General features: G+C 44.9%; 1 protein-coding gene across 1 annotated transcript; it reads left to right on the plus strand.

The window, feature by feature from the left end:
• The first annotated feature begins 864 nt into the window (after positions 1–864).
• Positions 865–23,127, plus strand: E2F6 (E2F transcription factor 6). Its single transcript, XM_066597199.1, has 7 exons — positions 865–1,014; positions 6,171–6,216; positions 7,548–7,764; positions 10,537–10,686; positions 12,121–12,235; positions 15,852–15,996; positions 22,060–23,127. Exons 1-7 carry the CDS (start codon positions 913–915, stop codon positions 22,062–22,064), a joined length of 780 nt encoding a protein of 259 aa, XP_066453296.1. The 5' UTR covers positions 865–912; the 3' UTR covers positions 22,065–23,127.
• The last annotated feature ends 1,114 nt before the right edge of the window (positions 23,128–24,241 follow it).

Genomic DNA, 24,241 nt, shown 5'->3' on the forward strand with positions numbered 1-24,241 from the left:
ACTGGGGCAACTATGGGAATAACTATTACTACTAAGGTCATTATTACTACTGGGGGTACTATTAGTATTGGCGCCGCTAATGGGGACACTATTGATATTGGGGCCGCTAATGGGAGTCACTATTACTACTGAGACCACTACTGTGGCCACTATGAGGGGCACTATTACAATTGTGGCTACTAAGACCATAATTACACGGCCAAGACCCTCGGGCACAACGCATTGCTCACAAACTTGCTGTGCATGTCCTATCCTTGTGTGGGGGGATTACCGAAGGACATGGGATACAGAGGGAGCATGGCTTAGCGCAAAAGGGGCGCTACTTTCACTGCTCAAAAGTTGGGTGGTATGCATACACCAATGAGGGCTAAGAAAGCTGTGAGACCTCAGGCAGGCTAATACGTGTTCACTCTGCTTCCCCTGAAACAATCTTTATGGAACAATTTGACAGAAGACTCAAGGAGGTAGATTTCGGAAAACTGTCTAAAAGGAAAACTTTTTGTTGTGCATTGCAATCAAATTTCCTTTCTCAATAGCAATATAAGAAATTAAAGCTGCGCTGACTGGTTGCTATTGGCAACAAAGACAGTTATCCTTTATGACAGTTTCATAAATCTCTCCCAGGAAATTAGATTTAGTAGGGATTCAAAGCAAAAAAAAAAGTCTGCAAGTAGCGACTTCTACAACATGGGCGCCCGCGGACATTTCTATAGACGCTATTTGATCTCTAGTGTTCGGGAAGCGCCTAGTTTCCACCAATCAGAACCCACATAGCAACTTCACTCACCAATCAGCGGTCTGAGCGTCGTGTGGTGAGAAATCGCGGCGTTGGATTGGATCCCGTGCAGTGACGTATACCGTCATGTGACTGGTTAGTAATACGAGGCTGCGTCGTTTCCCGCGGGTTGCCCGATGACTGGGCCGCTGTACGTGGAAGTAATGGCGTCGCCCACTCCTTCAACGGATAGCATGGAGGTGTTGCAGGGAGACGATATTCCGAACAATGACACTGAGGTAACGATGCGACCGGCGGCTCCTGTGCCCGCGTAGCGTCATAGTCTTTCTTGGTTTAGCTACAGTGTGATTATGTTTCCTGAAGTTCGATTTTTCAGGCGTCGACTGCTTATGACTGGAGGCGCGTGATACCATTTTCAGTTCTTGCCGCCTTTTTTCTCCTGGGCAGTCACGTGACGAGGGGCTGGGAGCTGTTGCCCATAGCAACCAATATGGTTTTCCATAGAGCGCAGTAAACTATGGCTGCTATTGGCAACTGCACCATTTTACCTTTGTGCCGTTTATCAAGAAGTATACTTTGTAAAACGGGGGAAATATCAACGTAAGGGCATTGGAAAACATCTAGCAGTGCTAAAAGCCCTTGATTTACATCGGGCCATTCAGACCTGCGTGCTTGTGCTTAAAAAAACAGCATGTCCTAATTGATGCGTAATATGTGCCGTTATCTTACATCTGGTGCAAAAAAAACCTGCTTGTTACATGCGTAATATGCAGGCAAAATACGCTCATCTAAACGAGCTTTTAACTCTTCGTTTTTGTAATAATTAAGAAATCTTTAATTTACTTTCTTTGTTCTAAGAGGGAGTTTGAGCTTGATCCTATTAAGACATGGCACAGGCAGGACCTAATAGGTAATCATTCAATTACCCTGTTTCCCTGAAAGTAAGACATCCCCTGAAAATAAGACATAGCATGATTTTCCAGAATTTTTGAGGATGCAAAATGATTTTTCAGGCTTTTTGAGGATGCTTGAAATATAAGCCCTACTCCAAAATTAAGCCCTGCTAACAGTTAATTAAAAAAGTCAATTAAAATAAACCTTTTTGAACAAAAATTAATATAAGACACTGTCTTATTTTCGGGGAAACATGGTAGAACCCCTGAAGCCTTCAGTAGGCCTTAGGCTCCCATGGCACTCTGCAATCTTATTTCGGGGTGTGGAGTTTGGGACGTTGCAATCCACATTGGTACATTTAATTGCCGCTGTCATTTAACCCTTTACAATCCACTGTCTGACGTCTGAAGACATTATGATATAGGCCGCCTGCAGACGGGCAGGTCGGATCCGGTGCCCGAGCGCCTGCAGGGAGGAGCGCGTACTCACCCGCGCCCGGCGGCCCCGGCTCTTCCATGTGCCAGCTGCCGGGCAGCCGGCGCATGCGCACACCGGAGCCGGCGGCCGGGTGAGTGACGTTTCTGTGCGAGGCTCTACGAGCCCTGCACAAAAATAGGACATGCCGCGGTTTGTTTGCCGTGCGACATTTCGCGCAGCCGTCTGCATAGGAGTGCGTATTGTAATGCACTCCTATGCAGGCTTTTAGTGGCGGAAATCCCGCCGCGGGATTTCCGCCCGTGTGCAGGCGGCCTTAAGGCTGTACAGCTCTGATGTTGGAAGACGTCCGTCGGGGTTCTCTTAATGTATATTGCCAGCCTCTCTGCTGTCGGAGCCTATCCAACGTGTCACCTCATGCAGTACTGGCTTTAGCCAGAAGATAGTGCTGTTGTATGACAGCAGAAAAAGAGTAAGCCCCCTAGGAAAACCAGGATACAAATTGGATTGGAAAGAGTTAACTGGTTAAAGAGGTTTTTCCAGTGAAATACTATTGCTGACCTATCAGGACCCCGACTGATCAGCTGAGCCGGCTCAAGCTGTCAGTGGCTCAATAACACAGAGATCGGAGTAGAAGTCTCCGCGCCGACCTCTGTGTAGTGGCCGGCGCTTGTAACTGCAGGCACGGCTCTTATTGAAATCTGCTCCGACCTCTGTGCTTTTACGGCGCTGGCAGCATGCACTGGCTCGGCTGATCTGTCAGAGTCCCAAGCGACGGACCCTAGCCAGTCAATGATCGATGACCTATCCTCTATTGTATTTTACTGGAAACCCCCTTTAACGACCATAATTGAACTTGTCAGTTTACCTAAAAGCTGTGTGTGTGTGTGTGTGTGTGTGTGTGTGTGTGTGTGTGTGTGTGTGTGTGTGTGTGTGTGTGTGTGTGTGTGTGTGTGTGTGTGTGTGTGACAACCACATTTACGTATAACTACTGTGGCTAAAACGTTTGGTATTTTCTAGATCTCTCGTCAGGTAAACTTAAGGTGCATTTAGACACGAAGATGATCGCTCAAAAGATGGTTTTGCATAAACTACTAATTGGTACTAATACCTGTTAGTACCAATTAGTAGTGCTTGAGCTGAATATATTCGGAGGACCACCCACTGTTCTCTGAATAAATCCCTTTTGTTCTGCAAGGCAGGGCTGATGGCTGAGACAATGTAATCAGCTGTTATCAGCTCTTCCCTGGCAGAACACAGTGTGGTCCATCTTATCAGCGGCTCTGCTGAATGATGGATTTCAAGTCGAACTGAAACCAAACTTCGGCAGAAAACTGAAAGATGTGCGCATTTACGCGCCACGATTATTGCTCAAAGGACGGCTTTTGAGCGATAATCGTTGTCTAAATGGGCCTTAACACTAATTTGGTGGGTTTTGTGGTAGTTTCCTCCTACTTGTTTACCGGTGTGTGTCGGCGGGGCTCCCCACCGGCGGCGTGTGTGACGGCGGGGCTCCCCACCAGCATCGCAGATTAGGTCAGGTCTGCTGTCCCGTAACTTAAGGCTACACGACGACTTGTATCACATGACATAAAAAATCGAAAAAACATTAGTATAGGTGATGAGAGCCTGATTAGTGGGGTCTCACAGCTGAGACCCCCACGATCCAGAGAATGTGTCCTCCCTCCTCCGCACTGTGGTCTCACTGCCTGTGGTGAGAAGGAGATTGAATGGAGCAATGGTCGCCATGTGCAGTACCTCTCCTTTCATTCTCCATAGGATTGTGGGCGATTTCCCTCAGCACCAGTGAAACGAATGGAGCGTCGCCCGCACAGGTACGATTTTGCTGCATTCCCTGTGACATCCCTGCGGGGGAAGAAGCATCCCTGCAGCGACGAAAAGATGGGAACACAAGTCCCCCATTCTCAGGATTAGTGAGTGTCTCAGCCGTAAGACCCCCACCCTATCTGCAAGGGAAGGTGGCTGTGACTGGCAGCCAGGCCCCTGCTGGAACAGTGGGGATCAGTGAGAACACTGATCCCTGCTGTTATCCTCTTACATGCCGTGATCAGCGTGTAAATGGTTTACAGAGGGAGGACGCCAGAAAATGGCCTCTGGATCATAGGATTGCAGGTTCAAGTCCCCTACAGAGATTCAAAAAAATGTGTTTAGGAAAAAAAAACTTTGTGCACCTCCCCAAAAATTTAAAAGCCCGCGATTGGCATCGTCGTATCCATAACGACCCGTAAAAAAAAATTAAACACTCTTTTTATCCTGCATGGCAAAGTCTTCAAAAAAAACCAACCATATGTACCCCCAAAATGCTACCAATAAAACTACAGCTCGACACACAAAAAGCGCGCCCTAACAGAGCTCCGTCCACAAAAAATAAAGCTCTGTACCTGACCCAGCAAGGTTATCTAGAATGAGCAAAGAGGTCCCGGAGACATGTTGGAGAGAATGTGGTGCGAAAGGCACCTACTTCACATGTGGTGGTCGTGCCCGGTCGGACGGTCTTTCTGGAACACTGTATTCGACTTTATTTACTCGGTCACGCACCGGTTTGTATCTCTGGGCCCGGCACTGGCCCTTTGTATCTCTGGGGCCCGGCACTGGCCCTTTGTATCTCTGGGGCCCGGCACTGGCCCTTTGTATCTCTGGGCCCGGCACTGGCCCTTTGTTTCTTGAACACTAACAATCTGTCCCCCTTTCACTCGGCTCTTGCCTCGCATATCATTCTCGCGTCACGTCTGACAATCGCCAGATATTGGAGATCAAAAGAGGCCCCCTCTGTTCTGGAGGTGAGAAACTCAGTGAATCGCACCTTCCACTTAGAGAAGGCTTGTATGCGCAGACTCATTACCAAGCCCCCTAGCCTATCCTTTTGGGTGGATTACAGGACTTCCAATCCTTAATGATCGGAATTCTGGAGGCGGAGTGATACGCGACAAGAGACCTTCAGTCAGACAGCTAAGGTAGTCCAAATTTAAGGGCAGCAAGACACCCTCTCCCTAATTTCCCCAATCACCCCCTAGTCAACTACACACACATAGCTGCCAATCCCCCTCCAAACACACAACTAGAGATGAGCGAGCGTACTCGGAAAAGCACTACTCGCTCGAGTAATTTGCTTTATCCGAGTATCGCTGTGCTCGTCCCTGAAGATTCGGGTGCCGGCACGGAGCGGGGAGCTGCAGGGGAGAGCGGGGAGGAACGGAGGGGAGATCTTTCTCTCCCTCTCTCCCGCCCGCTCTCCCCTGCTCCCCGCTGCGACTCACCTGTCAGCCGCAGCGGCACCCGAATCTTCAGGGACGAGCACAGCGATACTCGGATAAAGCCAATTACTCGAGCGAGTAGTGCTTATCCGAGTACGCTCGCTCATCTCTACACACAACCCCTGTCGCAACTCTCCACACAATAACGTTTGTCTTGTAAATAACTTGTATAAGATAATGATGTACACCGAAAACAGAACCGTACCTCCGATGTTTGGTTTGGTTCGTTATATATAAAATCCCCCCCCTTTTTTTTTTTTCTTTCTGGTCCGTCCTCCTATGTTTTACTCTGTATGGAAAAAAATGTTAATAAAAATACAAATATGCAAAAAAAAAAAAAAAAAAAAAAAAGCTCTGGGACTTTGCAGCAATGCAATAAAAAAAAAAAAAAGAAATGAAAACAAATTCCAAAAGGGTTTAACTTAAAATAAAAAGATTGTGGTATCGCCGTCATCTGTCCAGCCTGCAGAATAAATGAATCCCGTCATTATGATTAATGAATTGAGGTGTTGGCAGGGGAACGCTCTGTAGTTACGGATGGAGACTCCCATTTGTAGATATCGGTAAGACGGCCCCTCTGAAGTGCAGCAGATTCCATGGATTCCTGGTCTAGTGGAGTAAAGTGCAGCCTAGAGGTGGACATCTCCGATGTGTAATGTGCCGTAGATCACAGTGTGGTAATCGTATCATCGGGGGCTCCTTCTTCTGTGTTTTGATAGGGAATTTGTTGGCAACTTCTAAATGATATTTTATGTTATGTTGTGTAACACTTTTCCGTCTGACATTTGGTTTTAATAAAGCCTTCTCTTTTCTTCCTGTATCTCCTTTAGGCCGTGGCAAACATTCCCAGTGATGGGATCAAGATGGCTATGAAAAGTAAGTGCGTGGTTAATCTCTGCTAGAGTATGGGATACTACTACAAGGTGCCCCACCGAGCGGCTACCTGCTGCGTCGTACTTACAACAGTTTCCGGGACTTCAAAATAAAGTTTGTTATGCTGAAAATATCAACATTTAGGCCTCATGTCCATGGGGAAAATCAGGCCCGCCGCGGATTCTTCATGCAGAATCCCGCAGCGGGTCCCTCCTTTTTCACGGACATAAGGCCTAAAAAGAAGAATTGCTTACCTGTACAGACGCTGCGGATCTGCCCTCCGTCGCGTCCGGATCTTCTTTCTTCTGCCTGGCGGATGTGCTCGGCACACCAGCAGCGTGCCACGTGCATGCGCCGTGCATTGGTTCTTAGGCCTCTCTTGCACTTAAATGCGGCAAAGTGCCTCGATTTTACTTTCGCTTTCGTCCGCAGCTCCCTGCAGCCGACAGCGTGTTTTAGCACACTCCATCATTGTGATGAGGTGCGCTAAACGGACAAATATGGACAAAAACAGACCCCGCACGATAACCGCGGCGCTGGAAAGCACCGTCCATACTACAGGGGACCCAACAACTAAACGTCATCAGTATCTGATCTGTATTTGTCTCCTTATTTACTGTCATTTATTTTTATTTTCTACTGGCAAATTAATAGCAATGCGGAGGCGCAACTAGAAAAAATAAGTCCTGCTGTGGTTTTGAAAAATCCCACCATGGGAATAAATACATAGACTTGCATTATAATACACTCGTGTGAAAGCAGCCTAAAGGGGATTTTCCTTTAAACACATTTGTCACCCATAGACCTATATTACACACGTTTGGGGAAAGCGAGAAGCACAGGAAATACATCACATGCCACTTCATGGGACAGGGGTCTCCCAATTTCAACCTGCCTGATCCTTTGTTCCCATAGGATAGAGGCTACCAGAAGGGGCTGGAAAGTTTTTATGCATTTTCATAAGAAAATAAAAATGCGCGTGCAACCAAGCGCAAAATCTATGTGCATTGTGCAAACGGGAGCGATACCTGTCGGACAGACCAGCTTTTCTGTACGCTTTCTGTATCTGAAGGCCACTTCACGCGTGCATATTGATGGACAGTATGCCGTGTTTCCTGGACCGCACACGGCCCCATTATCGCTGAGGTGATTCACGTTCTCACTAGGACAAGCATAGGAAATGCAGTGTATGTAGATCAGGCAGCACTCGGACTGCTGTCCATGTACTGCGGCCTGCTGGAGACCGGATGAGTGTAAATGGTTTGTCCTAAATCTTGTGATGTTTTCATGAGACGGGTGTATCATCTGTTTTGTTTTACCCTTTTGTGTTTCAGAGTCTAGAGCGGTACCCCGTCCCCGCTTTGATGTGTCGCTCTTCTACCTGACACGAAAATTCATGGACATAATTAAATCTTCTCCAAAGGGCATTGTGGACCTGAATGATGTCACTAAACAGCTGGGGGTTGGGAAGAGAAGGGTGTACGATATCACCAACGTATTAAATGGGATCCAGCTCATTCAGAAGAAATCCAAGAACCTCGTGCAGTGGGTGTAAGTAATGAATGTTTTTATTTTAAGTATTTTTTGTCGTCTCTCCTAACCGACTCATTTGCTGCTGTTTGCACCTTTTTCATGTTTTTAAGTTCTGATTTTACAGCTGATTTAGTATTCTCCTTCCACTTTCTTCATACACTACAAGCTGGATATCTTGGGTGGTTGCTTACCTCTTTTAGTTGCAGGGTTCTTCAGATGGTGGCTCCTTCTTTAGGACCCTTCTTTTCTCTTCTGGTATATCACTCATGGTTTTGTCAAGTGGGAAAATAATTTGCTGGTAATTTTGATTTTCTTGATCTTGAGATGCATCACTTCTGTTTTGGGCCAACTCTTAAATCTTACGATATTCCTGCACTTGCAGTTCTTACTTTTGTCTGTTTTTCTTCATGCTAAACAAAGGGCCCCTACACATTAGTTTAGTCATCCGAAACCACTTAGAATAACAGGTAAGGATGACTCTGAAAAGGCTTTTTCCACAACCGTGTTGATAAAGTGCATGCCACACGTGGGTTTTGTGTGTGAATACACCGTAGCAGTCTGCCATGGGTTCCCATGCTGGCAATCACACACATTGCATGAAATAGACACTGCTTGTTCGCTCCTGCTCCTTCCTCTGGCAAAGGCTGGTCACAGAATGGCCGATCAAGCGCGCTCACGAGAAGTGTCACCTCATCTGCGCAGACGACCTGTACCGCGCGAACACGCTGGAGCGCCGCGTCCACAGGAAGGAATAGGACTACTGCGCAAGCGCGTCTAATCGGGCCACCGGCAGAAGAAATTGGTCAGAGCCATGGAGACGGGGACGCCAACACAGGGGGGGGTAAGTATATAATACCTTCTGTATGGCCAATATTTAATGCACGATGTATATAACAAAGTGCATTTATATGGCTATACAGAAGTGTTTAACCCCACTTGCTTTCGCAGGACAACCCCTTTAAAGATCACAGCATGTTTCATCTCTGCTCGTATTACATGCGCATATACGTCCGCAGCAAGCGTGCAATGTCGCTGCATACTTCATGCCGTGCAACTCTCACATGTGGGCGGCACACAGCGAATCACCCTCATGTGCGGCCAGCCTCACACTCATCCTGTTTGAGTCTCAATAATCCACTGAGGGGAGAGGAGACGTACCACCTTCCTAAATCCAGATGTCTCCTACCTTTTGGGGTGGTGCAGTCTCAGAATCAAGAAAATCTAAATTTATTATTTTCTTGTGCAATTTGCGCCTGAAAACCGGTGAATTTTTGAATAGCTTGTGTGCCCCAGTATACAGGATGATCATAATCCCTATTCAGAGATGTCTAGAGAGACATTTACTGAGCATCACTGAACCAAACCTCCAAACATGCTGAAGTAATCCCATCAAGAGCGAGGACATGTGGAAGCCATCCATCAAGAGCGCTAAGAGAACTTCAGCGCATTTGTCAAATACGAAGAGGCCCAATGATATCAAGTGCACTGAGAAGGATGGTGGCAAAACGGGGAGAAACAGGAAGTTTGGGAGGACGGAAACCAATCTCTAACAACAAACAGAGATGTTTCTACAGCTGCTGTTGAGAGGTCTATGGAGAACGTACAAGTGACAAGCCGTGCAAGACATACACTAGCAGTGTTAAAAGGGTTTTTATACTTGGATTGCTTCCGCATATCATGGATCGTATTAAGTTTGGTTCAGTTATGCCCAATAAAGGTCTCTTTAGACATCTCTGAATAGAGATACTTTATTTATGATCACCTGTCCTTAGAAATGCCACTTTTATTACTAATGTGGATTGACACTCCATACTTGATGACTTTATAGGTTTTCAGATCTTTGTGTTTTTCCTCATCTCACCACTAGGTGGTAGACTTTGATGCCATGAATAAGTAGAACCACCAGCATGCCCTATTATGCTTTGATCTTAATTAGAGATGAGCGAGCACGCTCAGATACAGCAGTTACTTGAGCGAGAATCGCTCTTCTCGAGTAACTGCTTACTGGTCCGAGCGTGCTCGGTGGGGGTGAGCAGCGGAGGGAAGAGTGAGAAAGATCTCTCACTCCGCCCGCTGCTCGCCCCTGCCGCCCTCCCGAGCACGCTCGGACCAGTAAGCAGTTACTCGAGAAGGGCGATTCTCGCTCAAGTAACTGCTGTATCCGAGCGTGCTCACACATCTCTAATCTTAATAGAACAATGTTTGTGCTCTCATGTAATCCCTGATGTGATTTGATATTCTTGCTCAAGTTAATCGTTTGGCATAGGGCACCTAAAAATCTATTCATTTTCTAGTTGATAACGAAGGGTACATTTACGCGGGACAACTGTCGGGAGCTTAAGTACCCGACGGACATCCCAACGATTATCGCTCCTGTGCTTTTACACAGGAGCAATAATAACTCGCTGTCTCATGCAAGTGTATGGGGAAACATGCAGACAGAGCTCTGAAAAGAGTCAAATTTTCCTGCACCAAGCGGACATCACAAGGCGACAGCACTCGATCGCGGGCGAGGATAAGAATTACATCGTCTGGCTTCCCGTCAGGTCCCCCAACAGTATCATTATCTAGTTTATGGTGCAGTGGGGACGTGACTCGTTCGAGCTTGCTGCATGATAGACCTAAAACAATTATACATTACAATATAATTTATTAAGATATATCATTCTGCCATGTATGTGTGTTTTGTTTTTTTTTTGTTTGGTTGGTTTTTTTTGGGGGGGGGGGGTGTTTTTTTTTTTTTTTTTTTGTTTGTTTGTTTTTTTAATTTAATTTTTTATTTTCTGCTAGCGGGACAGATCTGAACCTTGAGATGTCACCACAGCAAAGACTACAAAATAATATCAGTGATTTATCAGCGATGGAGGAAGCCCTAGATGAACTACTCCTGGATTGTGCCCGCAAGTTATTCAAGCTCACAGACGACAGGGTTAACAAGAAATATCCTTTTAGTTTTAAGGAGTGTTATATGTTTGCTGTAGTTTGGGACATGAACACCCTGCTTGGCCATTTTAAATGGTTCACGTCCTCTTAAAACATTCCTTTTTGTTCTAAAGGGGTATTTTGGGCTTTTACAGCTGATGACCTATCCTTGGGACAGGTCATCAGTAGTTGATCAACGGGGTTCCACCACTTGGGATCACCTGTCGATCAGCTGACTGTGCAGCCCGCTGCTAGTACAGTAAGGATGGAAAATGTCATTGCTGCTTAGGGCCAAAAGTGTCAACAGGTGGGCTGCGATTCAATTACATTTCCTGTTCTTCATTATGGTGAGGACTGGACGTTCATTACTGTTCGCAATAAGTAGCAGGAAGTATAATGGGAGACAGTGCTCTCATTGATTTCAATGGGGGTAAAGTCGGCTAGTATACTTCCTCTCCTGACCACTGACGACTATGTCTGGCCCCGCTGCACTGACTGCCAATATCTCAACCAATGGAGTGATGCACTCAATGCTGCCGCTATCAATTGCATTCTCTTTGTGGGACAGACTAGATATACTTTTGTGTGGAGTAGTGTTGTCCATAATGCTATTCTATAAGGGCCCATTTACATGGGACGGTGCCTGACAGCCTGTTCCTGTGTATACGTGCTCCTGCGCTGTTACACTGGAGCGAGTATCGCTGGATCACTCACAGCACAGCTAGCAGGGAGGGGGGGTGGCTGGAGGAGAGTTCTTCTCTTCCACCGCCCGCCTCCATTCACTGTAAGCAGCGGCTGTTCAGTACTGAACGACTGCTGTTTACACTGAACAACTTGTCGTTCGGTTTTCCAAGAATGCTGAAACTGGACGACTCTCTTCCAGTCGTCCAGTCTCTCATACGTTTACACTGAATCATCCCGTGTAAAAGGGCCTTAAGTTATAAACAAGTTATACGGATGCTTATTCGCATGATGAATTTCTGTAACTTTGCATTGCAACAGATGCTTTTATTACAGGAGGGGGTTCTTTACTGTAAGAGCAGTGAGACTGTGGAACTCTGCCTGAGGAAGTGGTGATGGCAAAATCCATAGAGGAGTTTAAGAGGGGACTAGATGTCTTTCTAGAGCGGAAGGATATTACAGGATACAGACGTTAGGTGATGAGCGGGTTTGTAGTTCCGCGTCTTACATTTAGGTAGGAACTATCAAGGTTGATCCAGGGATTATTCTGACTGCCCTTGTGGAGTCGGGAAGGAATTTTCCTCTAAATGGGCTAATTGGCTTCTGCCTCTTGGAGTTTTTGCCTTCCTCTGGATCAACTAGAGGGTGGAAATAGGTTGAACTAGATGGACATTGACTTTATTCAGCCTAACACACTGTTACCCCATTTAATGATGTGAGGATTAGATGCTACATGGATACATTAGTAACAAGCTCCTTAACCTGTGAAACGTTTGCCTATGTAACATATCAAGACATCCACAGTATTGAAGATTACCACGAGCAGATAGTTATTGCTGTGAAAGCTCCAGAAGAAACCAAGCTGGAGGTGCCGACCCCAAGAGAGGTGAGTAAACTCTGTATACAGTTGGCTTCTGCCATAAAAAGAGCATTCAGTATCCCATGCTCAAATACAAATCATTATATATGTTACAGGCCAGTTAATCAAAGGAGAGTAAAGTGTCCTACAGTGGCTTAAATTGGTTAGGTGACCATACACATTTGATGTACCTCAGCTGAACCCACTGCTTCAGCAGACCTGGCCAAGCATCTAACGTATATGGGGATATAAAACTTTGTCTCCCGATAGCTGATGGCTGGTTACACATTTTTGCAGCTGATTTCAAACATATGTCCCTGCCTGACCACAGGTCTCCGAAATTGAACTATAAACCTAATGGATATCAATGATGCTTAGAGTTCAGGTAAGGAGACCGTTGGTCAGACCAAAGTTTATAGTCCACAAGTCCCACAGCACTCTGTCAGCATGCAGTTTCCAGCAGAGGTATGCTTTAATATCCTACAGAGCCAGGGACCATGGACCTCCAATCCCCTCCAACGTCTACACTATAGCAAAATGTGGCAGCATCAGCAGTGTTTTAAATAAAATTGTAAATCTTTATTGCTCCATGTTAAAAACAGGCCTGTTTTTGACACGGAGCAATAAAGATTTACTATTTTAAACACTTGGTCTTCAGACCAAGACGCATGCTTGAATTATGGGCACATGATTGTCACCAGGCTTAGTTGTATGACCGTTTTTAGGTAGATCTTGTAAAGAACCCAAGCTGGCCATAGATTTAACATGGCCTATCTGGACAGATACCCCCATAAACATAGCAGAGAGGGCTAAAAGTGGCAGTTAGTTAAAGGGGTTTTCCAGGGAAATACTATTAATGACCTATCCTAAGGGTAGGTTATCAATAGTTGATCGGCTGGAGTCCGTCGCTTGGGACCCCGACCGATCAGCTGAGCGGGTGCATGCTGTCAGTGCCGCAAATACAGAGGTCGGACTGGAAGCCTCCACGCTGAACCCGGTGTAGTGTCCGTCACTTTTAACTGCAGGCACGGCTCTCATTGAAATAAATGAAAGCCTTGCGTTCAGTTACAAGCTCCTTCCACTATAAGGAGGTTGGTGCGGAGGTTTCCAGACCGACATCTGTGTATTTGCAGTGCTGACAGCATGCACCCACTCACAGCTGATCGGTTAGCGGCCCGAATGATGGACCCGAGCTGATCAACTATTGATGACCTATTTCCCTGGATAAAACCCTTTAAATAAAAGATTGGGCGTCTTAAAATTTACCTTTTTCCTGTACTTGTTTTGGGCTGCCCTCTCTACACTACATTAATGTGGCTCCTGTTGATATGGGCATTGGGCAATCTGCGCTGACAGTTGCCTAATGACTGAATTAGATTTGGCAAAGTCTATTCCCAACAAATAAGTTTAAATGTGAAGGTGCACGTAGGCCTGTGTGCAACAAATACAGTAACCTAAACACACGGCTCAGCACCTGCACACCTTCAGTATCTAAATAAAATTGCAACACTTTTTCTCTGTTAACCACATAATGCAAGGTTCTTAGTGCACTTTTTGATCAAAACGTGTGTGACCATCCGCCACATCCAGGCGAACCTTATTCGACGGGTTCCTAGCGCTTAGACTCTTCTTTTTGGGCCAAAGACTTCTAAATGGACTTGGGAAGTAGGGTACTTGGCTCATAGGTTATCACTCGTGGCCGAGCATGATTGCCTTTCAAGTATGGGGTCTTTACAGTGGGTCCGTAGGTGACTATAGAGACCTATTCATGATCCACAGGTTCTTTCGCAGTGCGGACATTGGTTTCCAAGACAGTCTCGACATGGGTTGGTTTGACGAGCTTTCCTCCTAATACATTTCTCCCTTTCGTCCTCCATTCGTGCCTCTTCAAAATTCACAATACTGTTGGTAACAGCTGACCCCCAAATTGAGCGCTTAAGGGCCAGGGCTTCCCAGTTCTTGATGTCTATGCCACAGTTTTTAAGGTTAGCTTTAAGCCCGTCTTTAAATCTTTTGCTGTCCACCAACATTCCATTTTCTGTTCTTGAGCTGAGAGTATAGTAATTGCTTTGGGAGACGGTAAATGGGCATTCGCATAATGTGGCCAGTCCAGTGAAGTTGATGGTGAAGGATCATTGCTTCCTAGCTGGTGGCCTTTGCTTCTTCTAGAACGCTGACATTTGTCCGCTTGTCTTCCCAAGAGATTTGCAAGATTTTTCGAAGGCAACGCTGATGGAATCGTTCCAGAAGTTAAGAGTGACGTTTGAGTAGACTGTACACGTTTCTCAGGCATATAACAGGGTTGGAAGGACAATACCTTTATAAACAAGCATCTTGGTATCCCTACGAATTACCTGATCCTCAAACACTCTCTGCTTCATTAGGAAACAGACGGTGTTGTATTTCAGCATTGATGTTAGCTTTTGTGGAGAAGTGCCTGTTAAGGCAGCGGAAATGGTCCACGTTTCCCAACATTACACCATTAAGCTGTATTTCTGGCATTGCAGAAGGATTAGTTGGTGCCTGCTGATAGAACACTTTGGTTTTCTCGATGCTCAATGAGAGGCCAAGCTTTTCATATGCTTCTTCAAAGATGTTTAAATTGGCTTGTAGGTCTTCTTCTGAATCAGCACAAACTGCGTTATCAGCATATTAGAGTCCTATACCTGACTATATACTTTTCATTAAGAGTGAATGAAGTGCAAGACAAAAGCGAGGACAGCTTCTCCGCCAATGCAATGCATACAAAAACAAGCCAACACTTCCAACAAACAAATGAAATGTGAAGGCACACGTAAGCCATGGCTGCAACAAATACAGTCCATTTGGGGGCCTTCGGCCCAAAGAGCGTACGGTAAGACATCTCTCTTTGGGCCAAGGTGACCGATAATTCAGTCTAAACGTAACCAACAACTAAACGATAAATCATTAATTTCATAAGGGCATAAAAATCATCGTTGGTTCGTTCACTAATCATTCAGGTTAAATAGTGATCGTTCAGTCGTTATCTTTTACTAATTCAGTGAATGTGAACGACTGAGCGATTTCTCTTTTGAACGAGCCAATGATCCATCTGCTTGTATAAACAGGCAGTTTGAGCGAACTCTGACATCGTTCAAATGATTGTTTGGTGTAAACGGACCATTAGGAACTCATCTAGTGAGGTTCACCTGAATGTGGCGGATGGGCTCACGTCTTTTGATTAAAATGTGCACTAAGAACTTTGCAGTTTGCCGATACTGATTGTGTGCGAGTGCCGATGCGTGCGTTTGTTAGATGTTTTGGCACTCTTTTGGGGTCCATCAAGCAACAATGAACAAGTGGAGGATACCTGGATATGAACATGTTCAGTGGGGGCCAACTTGTTGCAAAAGGGGCATTATTTGGTAGTGCCACAAAGGAAACCATGCAGCTCTTCACTGCAATCTAATCAGCTTAATGTTTGTAGAGATTACATGGCTGAACATGGATCTTATTCACCTATTAGCAATGGGTGTGACTGAAATGACCAAACCCATGCTCCCGTACTTTCAGCCATGTTCTGTGTTTGCCAGCAATTAGTTAATTCTGTAGGCCAAAGCTTGTTAAATTTGATGTATCTGGGAAATAAACTGATAACTTTTGTGTTACGAATGTTTTGTAGGACTGCATTGAAGTCCATATCAAGAGCAGAAAAGGGCCGATCGATGTGTTCTTGTGTGAAGTCGAGCAGGAAAACGCGGAGAAGTCCTTCCAGAAATTAACAAAGGCCTTAAAAATGGATCCAGAACCGATTCTTATAGATGATGGTACACGAACTAAGATTACTTTGTTACATGATCTGATTTGTGCGTCTCATTATCCCTTTACGTATATGGCTCGTTTTTCTTTTTTCTCCATTTTTTGCTTCGGTTCCCCCCCCCCCCCCCCCCCCCTCTGAAAAAATCCTAACTCTTTTATTTACTCATCAACACAGCTATCTGAGGACTTTTTGTTTGTGAGGCTAGTTGTGTTTTTCAATATTACTACTGTGTGCTCCTGAAAATAAACCCTAGCATGAGTTTTCAGGATTTTTGGGGAGACTTGAAATATAAGCCCTACCCCAAAAATAAGCCTGGTTGTAGTTCATAAAAAAAGTCAATAGGAATGCTTTCGGTGCGTGAAAAGGGCTGTAAAAACGCAATTGCTGCATTTTTACTGTACTTTTCATGCAGGTCAGCTTGCTTTCCCAGCAAGCTCCAGGTTCTTCCCCACTGCTCTCCAGAGCCCCAATGTGGTTCCCGCAGTCCTCGACCGCTAACATGGGATCATTTCCTGGTTATGGGATTCATAAATCCCGCCTCCACGAAGCAACGGCTGTGATTTCGTTCGTCGGGAGCTGCATGGATTGGCTGTGCCATGGCTTAGCCAACTCATAAATCTTGACGCCACAAAACGAAGGCTGTCATTGGTTCTTTGAGAGCTGCATGGATTGGCTATGCTGCTGCTCAGCCAAATCATGGCCACTCGCGGCCATTGCTTCATAACCAGGAAATGATCCTGTATTGGCGGCCGATGGCTTTGTCTGTGTTCTTACTGCTCCAGAATATGCAGCAAAAGTGTCGATAATAAGGGTTGGAAGTGCCGGACTCTCAGACACAGATCGGGTAGTCTCGGTGTCGGCATTCCTGAACTCATTACACTGCTATTGGAGTGATGTGGGACCTGATAAAGCGTAAAGCGCCTGTGTCCGGAGTGACACTAGCGGAACTACTGATACCTGAGCCCACGCTATTTCTTGTGGAGTCTTTTGAATGTTATTCTTTTGAAGGTGCTTGCTTTTCTTGGTGAATGGTCTATCCACTATTAAACAGTACTATATATAAAGAGATGAACCCCCAGACAAGAGTGCAAAAAGAAAGCGCTATTCCATCGAGTACAAGAAAAGAATCGTGGAGGACTCCCAGGACAAAAACCTTACTGCTTTCTGCAAAGAGAATAGGTTGGATATCCGAATGGTCCAAAAATGGCGAGCAGAGTATGAAAACCTTAGTCGACTCTAAAGCGCAAGTGTGGATCAGGTCGGCAACCATTATTTATTGAGCTGGAAGACATGATCTATGAGTGGATTGCTGGCAGGAGAGCGAAGGCTTTGGTTGTGCGCAGGGCTGATATTCAAGAATTATTAAACAGCATGTATGGAAGTACTTGGATGAAAATGTAGTAATTAACCAGAGCCAGCATGGGTTTGTAACAAACAAGTCATGCCAGACAAATCTAATTTCCTTCTATGATAATATCACTGACTGTGTTGATCAGGGAAATGCGGTGGATATAGTTTTTCTTGACCTTCGTAAAGCATTTGACAAAGTATCTCATACTATACTTATTGAAAAGATGACCAAATATGGGATTGACAAGGCAACTGTTTGGTGGATTCACAATTGGCTGAGTGATCGTTCTCAAAATGGTGGTCATAAATGGCTGCACATCCAAGTGGAAGAATGTATCAAGTGGGGTACCACAAGGCTATGTCCTAGGCCCAGTGTTGTGCAACATTTTTATAAAAGACCCGGAGAAGGAAATTGATGGGAAACTGATCAAATTTGCTGATGACACAAAGCTAGGAGGATTAGCTAACACTAGGGAAGAGAGAGGGTATTCAAAAAGATCTAGAAAAGCTTGCACAGCGGGCAGCGACTAACAGAATGGTATTTAACAAGGAGAAATGCAAAGTCCTACACCTGGGCAAGAAAAATGAAAAAAAGCACATACAGAATGGGAGGAATTGGGCTAAGCAGCCGCACATGTGAAAAAGACTTGGGTATACTAATAGATCACAGACTGAACATGAGTCAACAATGTGATGCAGCAGCCAAAAAGGCAAACACAATTCTGGGATGTACTAGGAGAAGCATAAAGTCTAGATCACGTGAGGTAATTATCCCCCTCTACTCTTCCTTACTCAGACCTCATCTGGAATACTGTGTCCAGTTCTGGGCACCCCACTTTAAAAAAGACAGACAAACTGGAGCAAGTTCAGAGAAGAGTTACCAAGATGGTGAGCGGTCTGAAAATCATGTCCTACGAGGAACGGTTAAAGGATCGGGGAATGCTTAGCTTGCAAAAAAGAAGGCTGAGAGGAGACTTAATAGCTGTCTACAAATATCTGAAGGGCTGTCACAGTGCAGAGGGATCAGCCCTATTCTCATTTGTACAAGGAAAGACTAGAAGCAATGGGATGAAACTGAAAGGGAGGAGACACAGATTAGATATTAGAAAAAACTTTCTGACAGTGAGGGTGATCAATGAGTGGAACAGGTTACCACAGGAGGTGATGAGTTCTCCTTCAATGGAAGTGTTCAAACAAAAGCTGGACAAATATCTGTCTGGGATGATTTAGCGAATCCTGCACTGAGCAGGGGGTTGGACCCGATGACCCTGGAGGTCCCTTCCAACTCTACTATTCTATGAAGAATTTGCCCTTGCAATGGCACCACAGTTAGAAATATCCCCAGAAGAATTCAAAGCATCACATCACTGGCTTCTTCACTTCTTCCAGCGATATGAACTGTCTCTAAGAAGTTCGGCAACACTGCCGAAGCTGGAGGATGCTGACGTTATTAAACGTGCGCTTGCATTCAAGGACTTTGTTGATGGCATCGAATTTTCTAAATACCAACTTTCCTACATGATTGCTATGGATGAAACGGCAGTGCTGATGGGCCAAGGATCCCAAACGACAATTGATCAGCAGGGTGCCTCCTCAATCTACATTCCCTCCACTGGTTTATGAAAGTGCGCTCATTACCTGTATTTTGTCAATTTGTCTGAATTGGAACTAAAGCGCCACCTCTAATTGTTGGTAAGGGAGAGAAGGAGAAGATTGAACGGGTTTCGGGTATTTATATTCTTGAAACTGAAAACCCCTGGTGTACACAAGCCATCCTACGGAAGTGGGTTGATTTCACGCGCGTTCAAAGAGGTCTACTAGTCTGGGGTTCAGCCGGCACACACTGCAAGAAAGAACTTCCTTCACAAAAGAAAAATAGATCAAATAATGATTCCCACAGGAATGACGCATGGATTATCAGATGCTGGATTAACAGAATGTCTTGTCCGTGTCATTGGGGGACACAGGAAGACCTTTGGTATAGCTTCTGCCACTAGGAGGCAGACACTAAGCAAAGACTTTGTTCGTCCCTCAAACCAGCAATACCCCTCCTGCATATGCAGAGCTAAAACCGCTAATGCTGTGTGTAGACTGAAAATCGTTTAAAAGAGCGAAACTGAACGATAAGTGCGGCCAAATGTTCTGTTTCAGTCGGCATAAAAATCGGTGTCGGCTCGTGCAGTCTGAACGCGCTACCGGAGCATGAACGGACTCCAGTCGGCACAGCAGCTCTTTAAGAAGGTGTCATTGTATAGTATTTCATCGCTACACTCCATCTCAGATTAGTTATGCTGAACAGCCCGAAGGATACTTCTATGCCCTCGGGCACATCTGACATGGTTATACAATGTTCTCAAATGTCAGTCAGCTGGTATCCTCATAATCCCACTGCTATGGCCGATACCAGACAGCTCGTTCCCCCCACCTTCAGCAAAGCAGCTGATCGTATGTCTACTAGACTGACAGCTTACTCCGTCACATCCGCCATACAGCCTCACTAACCTCTCCCATGAGGGGGTAATCTCAGTACGGGCAGCTCTTCTGCCTTCTAACTTCCTGGCCAGTTTTGGGTGGCAGGTTGCCCTCCCTTTTAAAGCTGCGTTTCATGAGTTGATGCTGCTCCACACTAGTATGGATGATGAATCATCAGTAATCATGAAGCCCATATGTTGCTGGAGTACATATGACCGTATATTCACCTGTATTCATCTTCAGCATTTCTTCTACCAGCATTAGGTCGCACTTTTCACCTGTAAGACTGCCAGCGTTCGCAGTGTGGCGAGTGTAGCTGCACTACATCGCTCCTTTCCTGGGTGTAGAAAATTGGACTCTACATAATATCTGGATAGTAGGTTCATTTTGTCACTTCTTCTGCCTTTGTACCCAAGGTGTCGGATGTACCGTCTTAGGATCTATCTGGGGTAATTTGTCTTTAACGCACAGTAGGAAATCACTCGGTTTCCTCTTGCAAATGCTAGTTTCTTCCAGGTGGGGCACACTCATCGGATACTCTTCCCTTGATATCCACCCTTTGAAGGGTAAAAAAAAATGCATGGAGCAAACGAGCCGTGGCCATCCAACCCAACCCTTCTCCCAATCTCTCACTCTCCTCTTCTGGTAGCCGTCCCCATTGGGTGTGTTCCATAGAACAGAGACTTGGAGCATCTTGAGCCTTGTTATTCTCTGGTGCTGTTCGCTTTCTAAGGGGATTGCGATCATTCCTTCTATTATTCCGCGACAGATCCCACAAGAATCCTACCTTGGGGTCATTATCTAGCATCTGCTCAGTACTCTTCTGTCCTTCAGGCACCGGACCTACTTAGTTCGTTCTCTGCTATAGGCCACTTGAAGCAGACTGCAGCAATGGTCTACCTAGCCAGCTAGGGGGGCGGGTGTATAATATAATCACAAATGAAACCACGTTGCTACAGCCATATCGGAAGCATCCAGCGTACTGTGGCAAAATAAGTTCCACTTGATGGCTTTCCACATTCAAGAGTAGTCAGCTGGATAGTCATCAACACAGCTCTCCTGACCACCTACATCCAAGAGCAGAGGGTCAAGAACAGCAGCCCAGAGAGCATGGGTCCTGCTATTCTGTAAAAGGTCAAGATAGAATTTTTTTTTTTTTCCACCATTGGTTCAACCATAATTGTAGTTTGCCAGTAGCAAACTAGAGAACACTCAGAACTTCCTCCTTTTTGCTTTTCTCGCCTGTTTTTCAGCCCCATTGAGGATGTTGTCTCTTCCCTCAGCTCCCATAGAAATCTGTTGTTCTCGGCAAGCATGGCTTTGACGGCACCTACTGCCAGCTAGTCTGTCCGTATCCATATTCGGCAGATCTTCCTTGTTGAAGGATAAGGGCATCACCCTCTCTAATTAATACCACTCGACTACATTTGCAGGCGTTTGTTTTTTTTGACAATCAGCAACTTTTTTTGCCTTCCTGGTGATCGGAACGCTTTCCACTCTTCGTTATCCTCCAGAAAGTCCTACAGAAAGCATTAATTGGCAGCTGCCGGTGGACTAGTCACTAGTGGTTTCTCAAAAAGTGGATCCTCCATCTAGCCTGGTTTTTACCTCCAACTGTTCCTTTCTTCTTATGGTCTGTATTGGTCAACGTCCTGTATTAATTTGTTTTCTTACTGCTTGGCTCCTTATATGCAGGGGGGGGTATAGCCGGTAGGAAGGACTTTTTTTTTTTTTTTTTTGCATAGTGTCCGCCCCCTAGTGGCAGGGGCTATACCCATGTCCCCTAATGACACTGATGAGAAATGGATTTTACAGTAAGTATCAAAAATCCTTTAGTTTTTTTCTGTAACTACCTTCTTGAAATGGCTTCTGATTCAGCACCCGCTCCTCATATCTCCCCTTCCATAAATCAGGCGCCATACCGGGCTCTGTCCTCCTGAAGCCACACACAGTCGGTAGAATACGATGCAGACGTGTAGATTTATTGCATTGCTTTTTGGTTGCTCTGTACTTCTTGGGCCGTGGACATCATGCAGCAATATGTTCTGTTTTAATGATTTGGCGCTGGGAACATCTGCTTGTAGCAGATAGCAGGACTACTGAATGTGGGAAAGCCTCAGATAAGTAATCCCAGGCTGATGGCTCATAAATCTGGAGAAGTAACACGACTGGGCATCTAGTAACGTCATCTGTCTGTCTTTTTATGTATGCATCATGCCTGACTTTTAGTGTCTTGTTTATGTTTTAGACTGATCCGCGATGGAGTCAGACTAATGCGACGGTTTACCAGTGCCTTACATAGACTCTCCTGAAGAGACTCCTGGATTCACTGATCACTAATCCGCACAGCCCACACCATCCGGATTTTGGTTTTCACGGATACAGGAAGCTGCAGGAAATGATTTATCTGCTGTTTCATCACAGATCTAGTGCTTTTCTTGAGGGGCATCAAGATGAGCGGTATGTAATTGGAACGCCATGTCCCCACAGAACTCTACGGGCAAAGGGGCATCTTCATCCTCTGCTCTCAGATCTGAGAAAAAGTTAGAGAAAACTTTGTGAAAAGTTGTGTGTTTTTGTTTTTTTTTGTTTTTTTGTCCCCCCTCACCCCTGCCCTCCTTCTCCAGACAGCTGCTAAGAGTTTTTTTTATAGTCACGAATCACTGGTGCAGACAAGGGTCCATCATACCTGCTGCAAGAACATCATGAGACAAGAGGTCTTGTGTCTCCACAGCCATGAAGAACGGACTTCTCTACAAAGAAATTATATGTATTAGGATGTCAGGATAATTATACTGACGGATGGCACATTCCCCATGATGCCCTTGGGATAATTGTATCTTACATAGCGGTTAATCATGTGTATGGGTCTTAGAGTGTGTAAATATATTTATACATATGTCTTCTACGAATTGGTCAGTAAAACCACCACATATGGGCAAGTGCGAAACGTGTTGTAAATTCTATACAGACGGTTCAGGGAAAGCAGTTTAGTGGGGTCACCGGGCGTTCCTGGACTCCACAATAGCAAAGCTTTTAGGTTTTGCTGTGATACAAAGGTTGATGTTGAATTGCTGCCTACGCAGGAGCAAATATGCCATTTGAGAATGTGAAAAGATCCGATGACCCCTGTGGGAGCTGTAAATGGGCCCATATAAGACATCACCCAGCTTTCTAAGAAGTAGACGGAAGGGCTCGTTCACACCAGCATTAACCCTTGTTGGGGATCTTGGTTTCTGCTCGGTTTTTGAAGACAAGAAATGGAATTAAGACGGAATTAAATATTCCAGTTTTTTTCTCCATTGATTTCAATAGGTTTAAGTATATGTGTGTGTATGTATATGTGTGTGTATATATGTATGTGTATATATGTGTGTATATATATATATATATATATCATCTGAGACAGGAACGTAGAAAAAAAAAACCTTTAAAGCTATCTTCAAACGCTCTTTAATGAAACATGTGAGCAGTGTTGCATCAACACTGGGTACGGGCAGGAGAGCGGAATCTACATGTATCTATAAGCAGTTTAACCCCTTCCCGCTCCAAGACGTAAGAGCCCAGCTGGTTGCTATGGCAACAGGACGCCAGATGCCGGCGTCCTGTATTGCCAATGCCTAAGATCGCTGTAATAAGCGATGAGGTATGGCAGGAGAGAAGTCCTGCCATGCCTTATCGTAGCAATCTGCAGTCCTGCTGTGTAAGTCCCTCAGAGGGACACAAGTGGTGTAAAAAGAAGAGAAAAATAAAGTGCAAAAAATGTAAAAAAAAAATACCTTTTTTTTTTAATGCTTTTTCTCATATTGGCATTAAAAATCCCACATATTTGGTATTGACGCGTCCGTAACGACACCTACAATACATTGAACACGCTTTTTTATCCTGCACGACAAAAAGCGTTAAATTACTAAAAAACTGAGGCAAAATGCTAATTTTTAGCATTTTGCCTCTCAAAAACGCAAAAAAAGTGATCAAAAACGTATGTACCCCAAAATGGTACCAATAAAAACTACAGCTCGTCTCGCAAAATATAAGCCCTCACAGAGCGCCGTCCATGGAAAAATAAAAAGTTATAGGACTTTGAATGCAGTAATTTTTAGAAAAAAAACAATTTTAAAAAAAAGGGGGTTTTATTGTGGAAAAGTGGAAAAACCTAAAAAAAATAAGAATTTTGGTGTCGTTGTAACCGTCCCGCAGAAAAAAATGTGTTGTATCATTTATGCTGCATAATTAACGCTGTAAAAAAAAAAAACTCTATGGCAGAATTGATGCGTTTTCTCTCCCTACGATCATAAAAAAAAAATATAAAAGTTTTACAATATAGTCTATGTACCAAAAATGGTACCAATAAAAACTACAGTTCACCACACAAAAAACAAGCCCTTATACGGCCGTGTCGACGGAAAAATAAAGTTATGGCTTTTGAA

The sequence above is a fragment of the Eleutherodactylus coqui genome, chromosome 1, assembly GCF_035609145.1.
Source record: "Eleutherodactylus coqui strain aEleCoq1 chromosome 1, aEleCoq1.hap1, whole genome shotgun sequence".
Taxonomy (NCBI): Eukaryota; Metazoa; Chordata; class Amphibia; order Anura; family Eleutherodactylidae; genus Eleutherodactylus; species Eleutherodactylus coqui.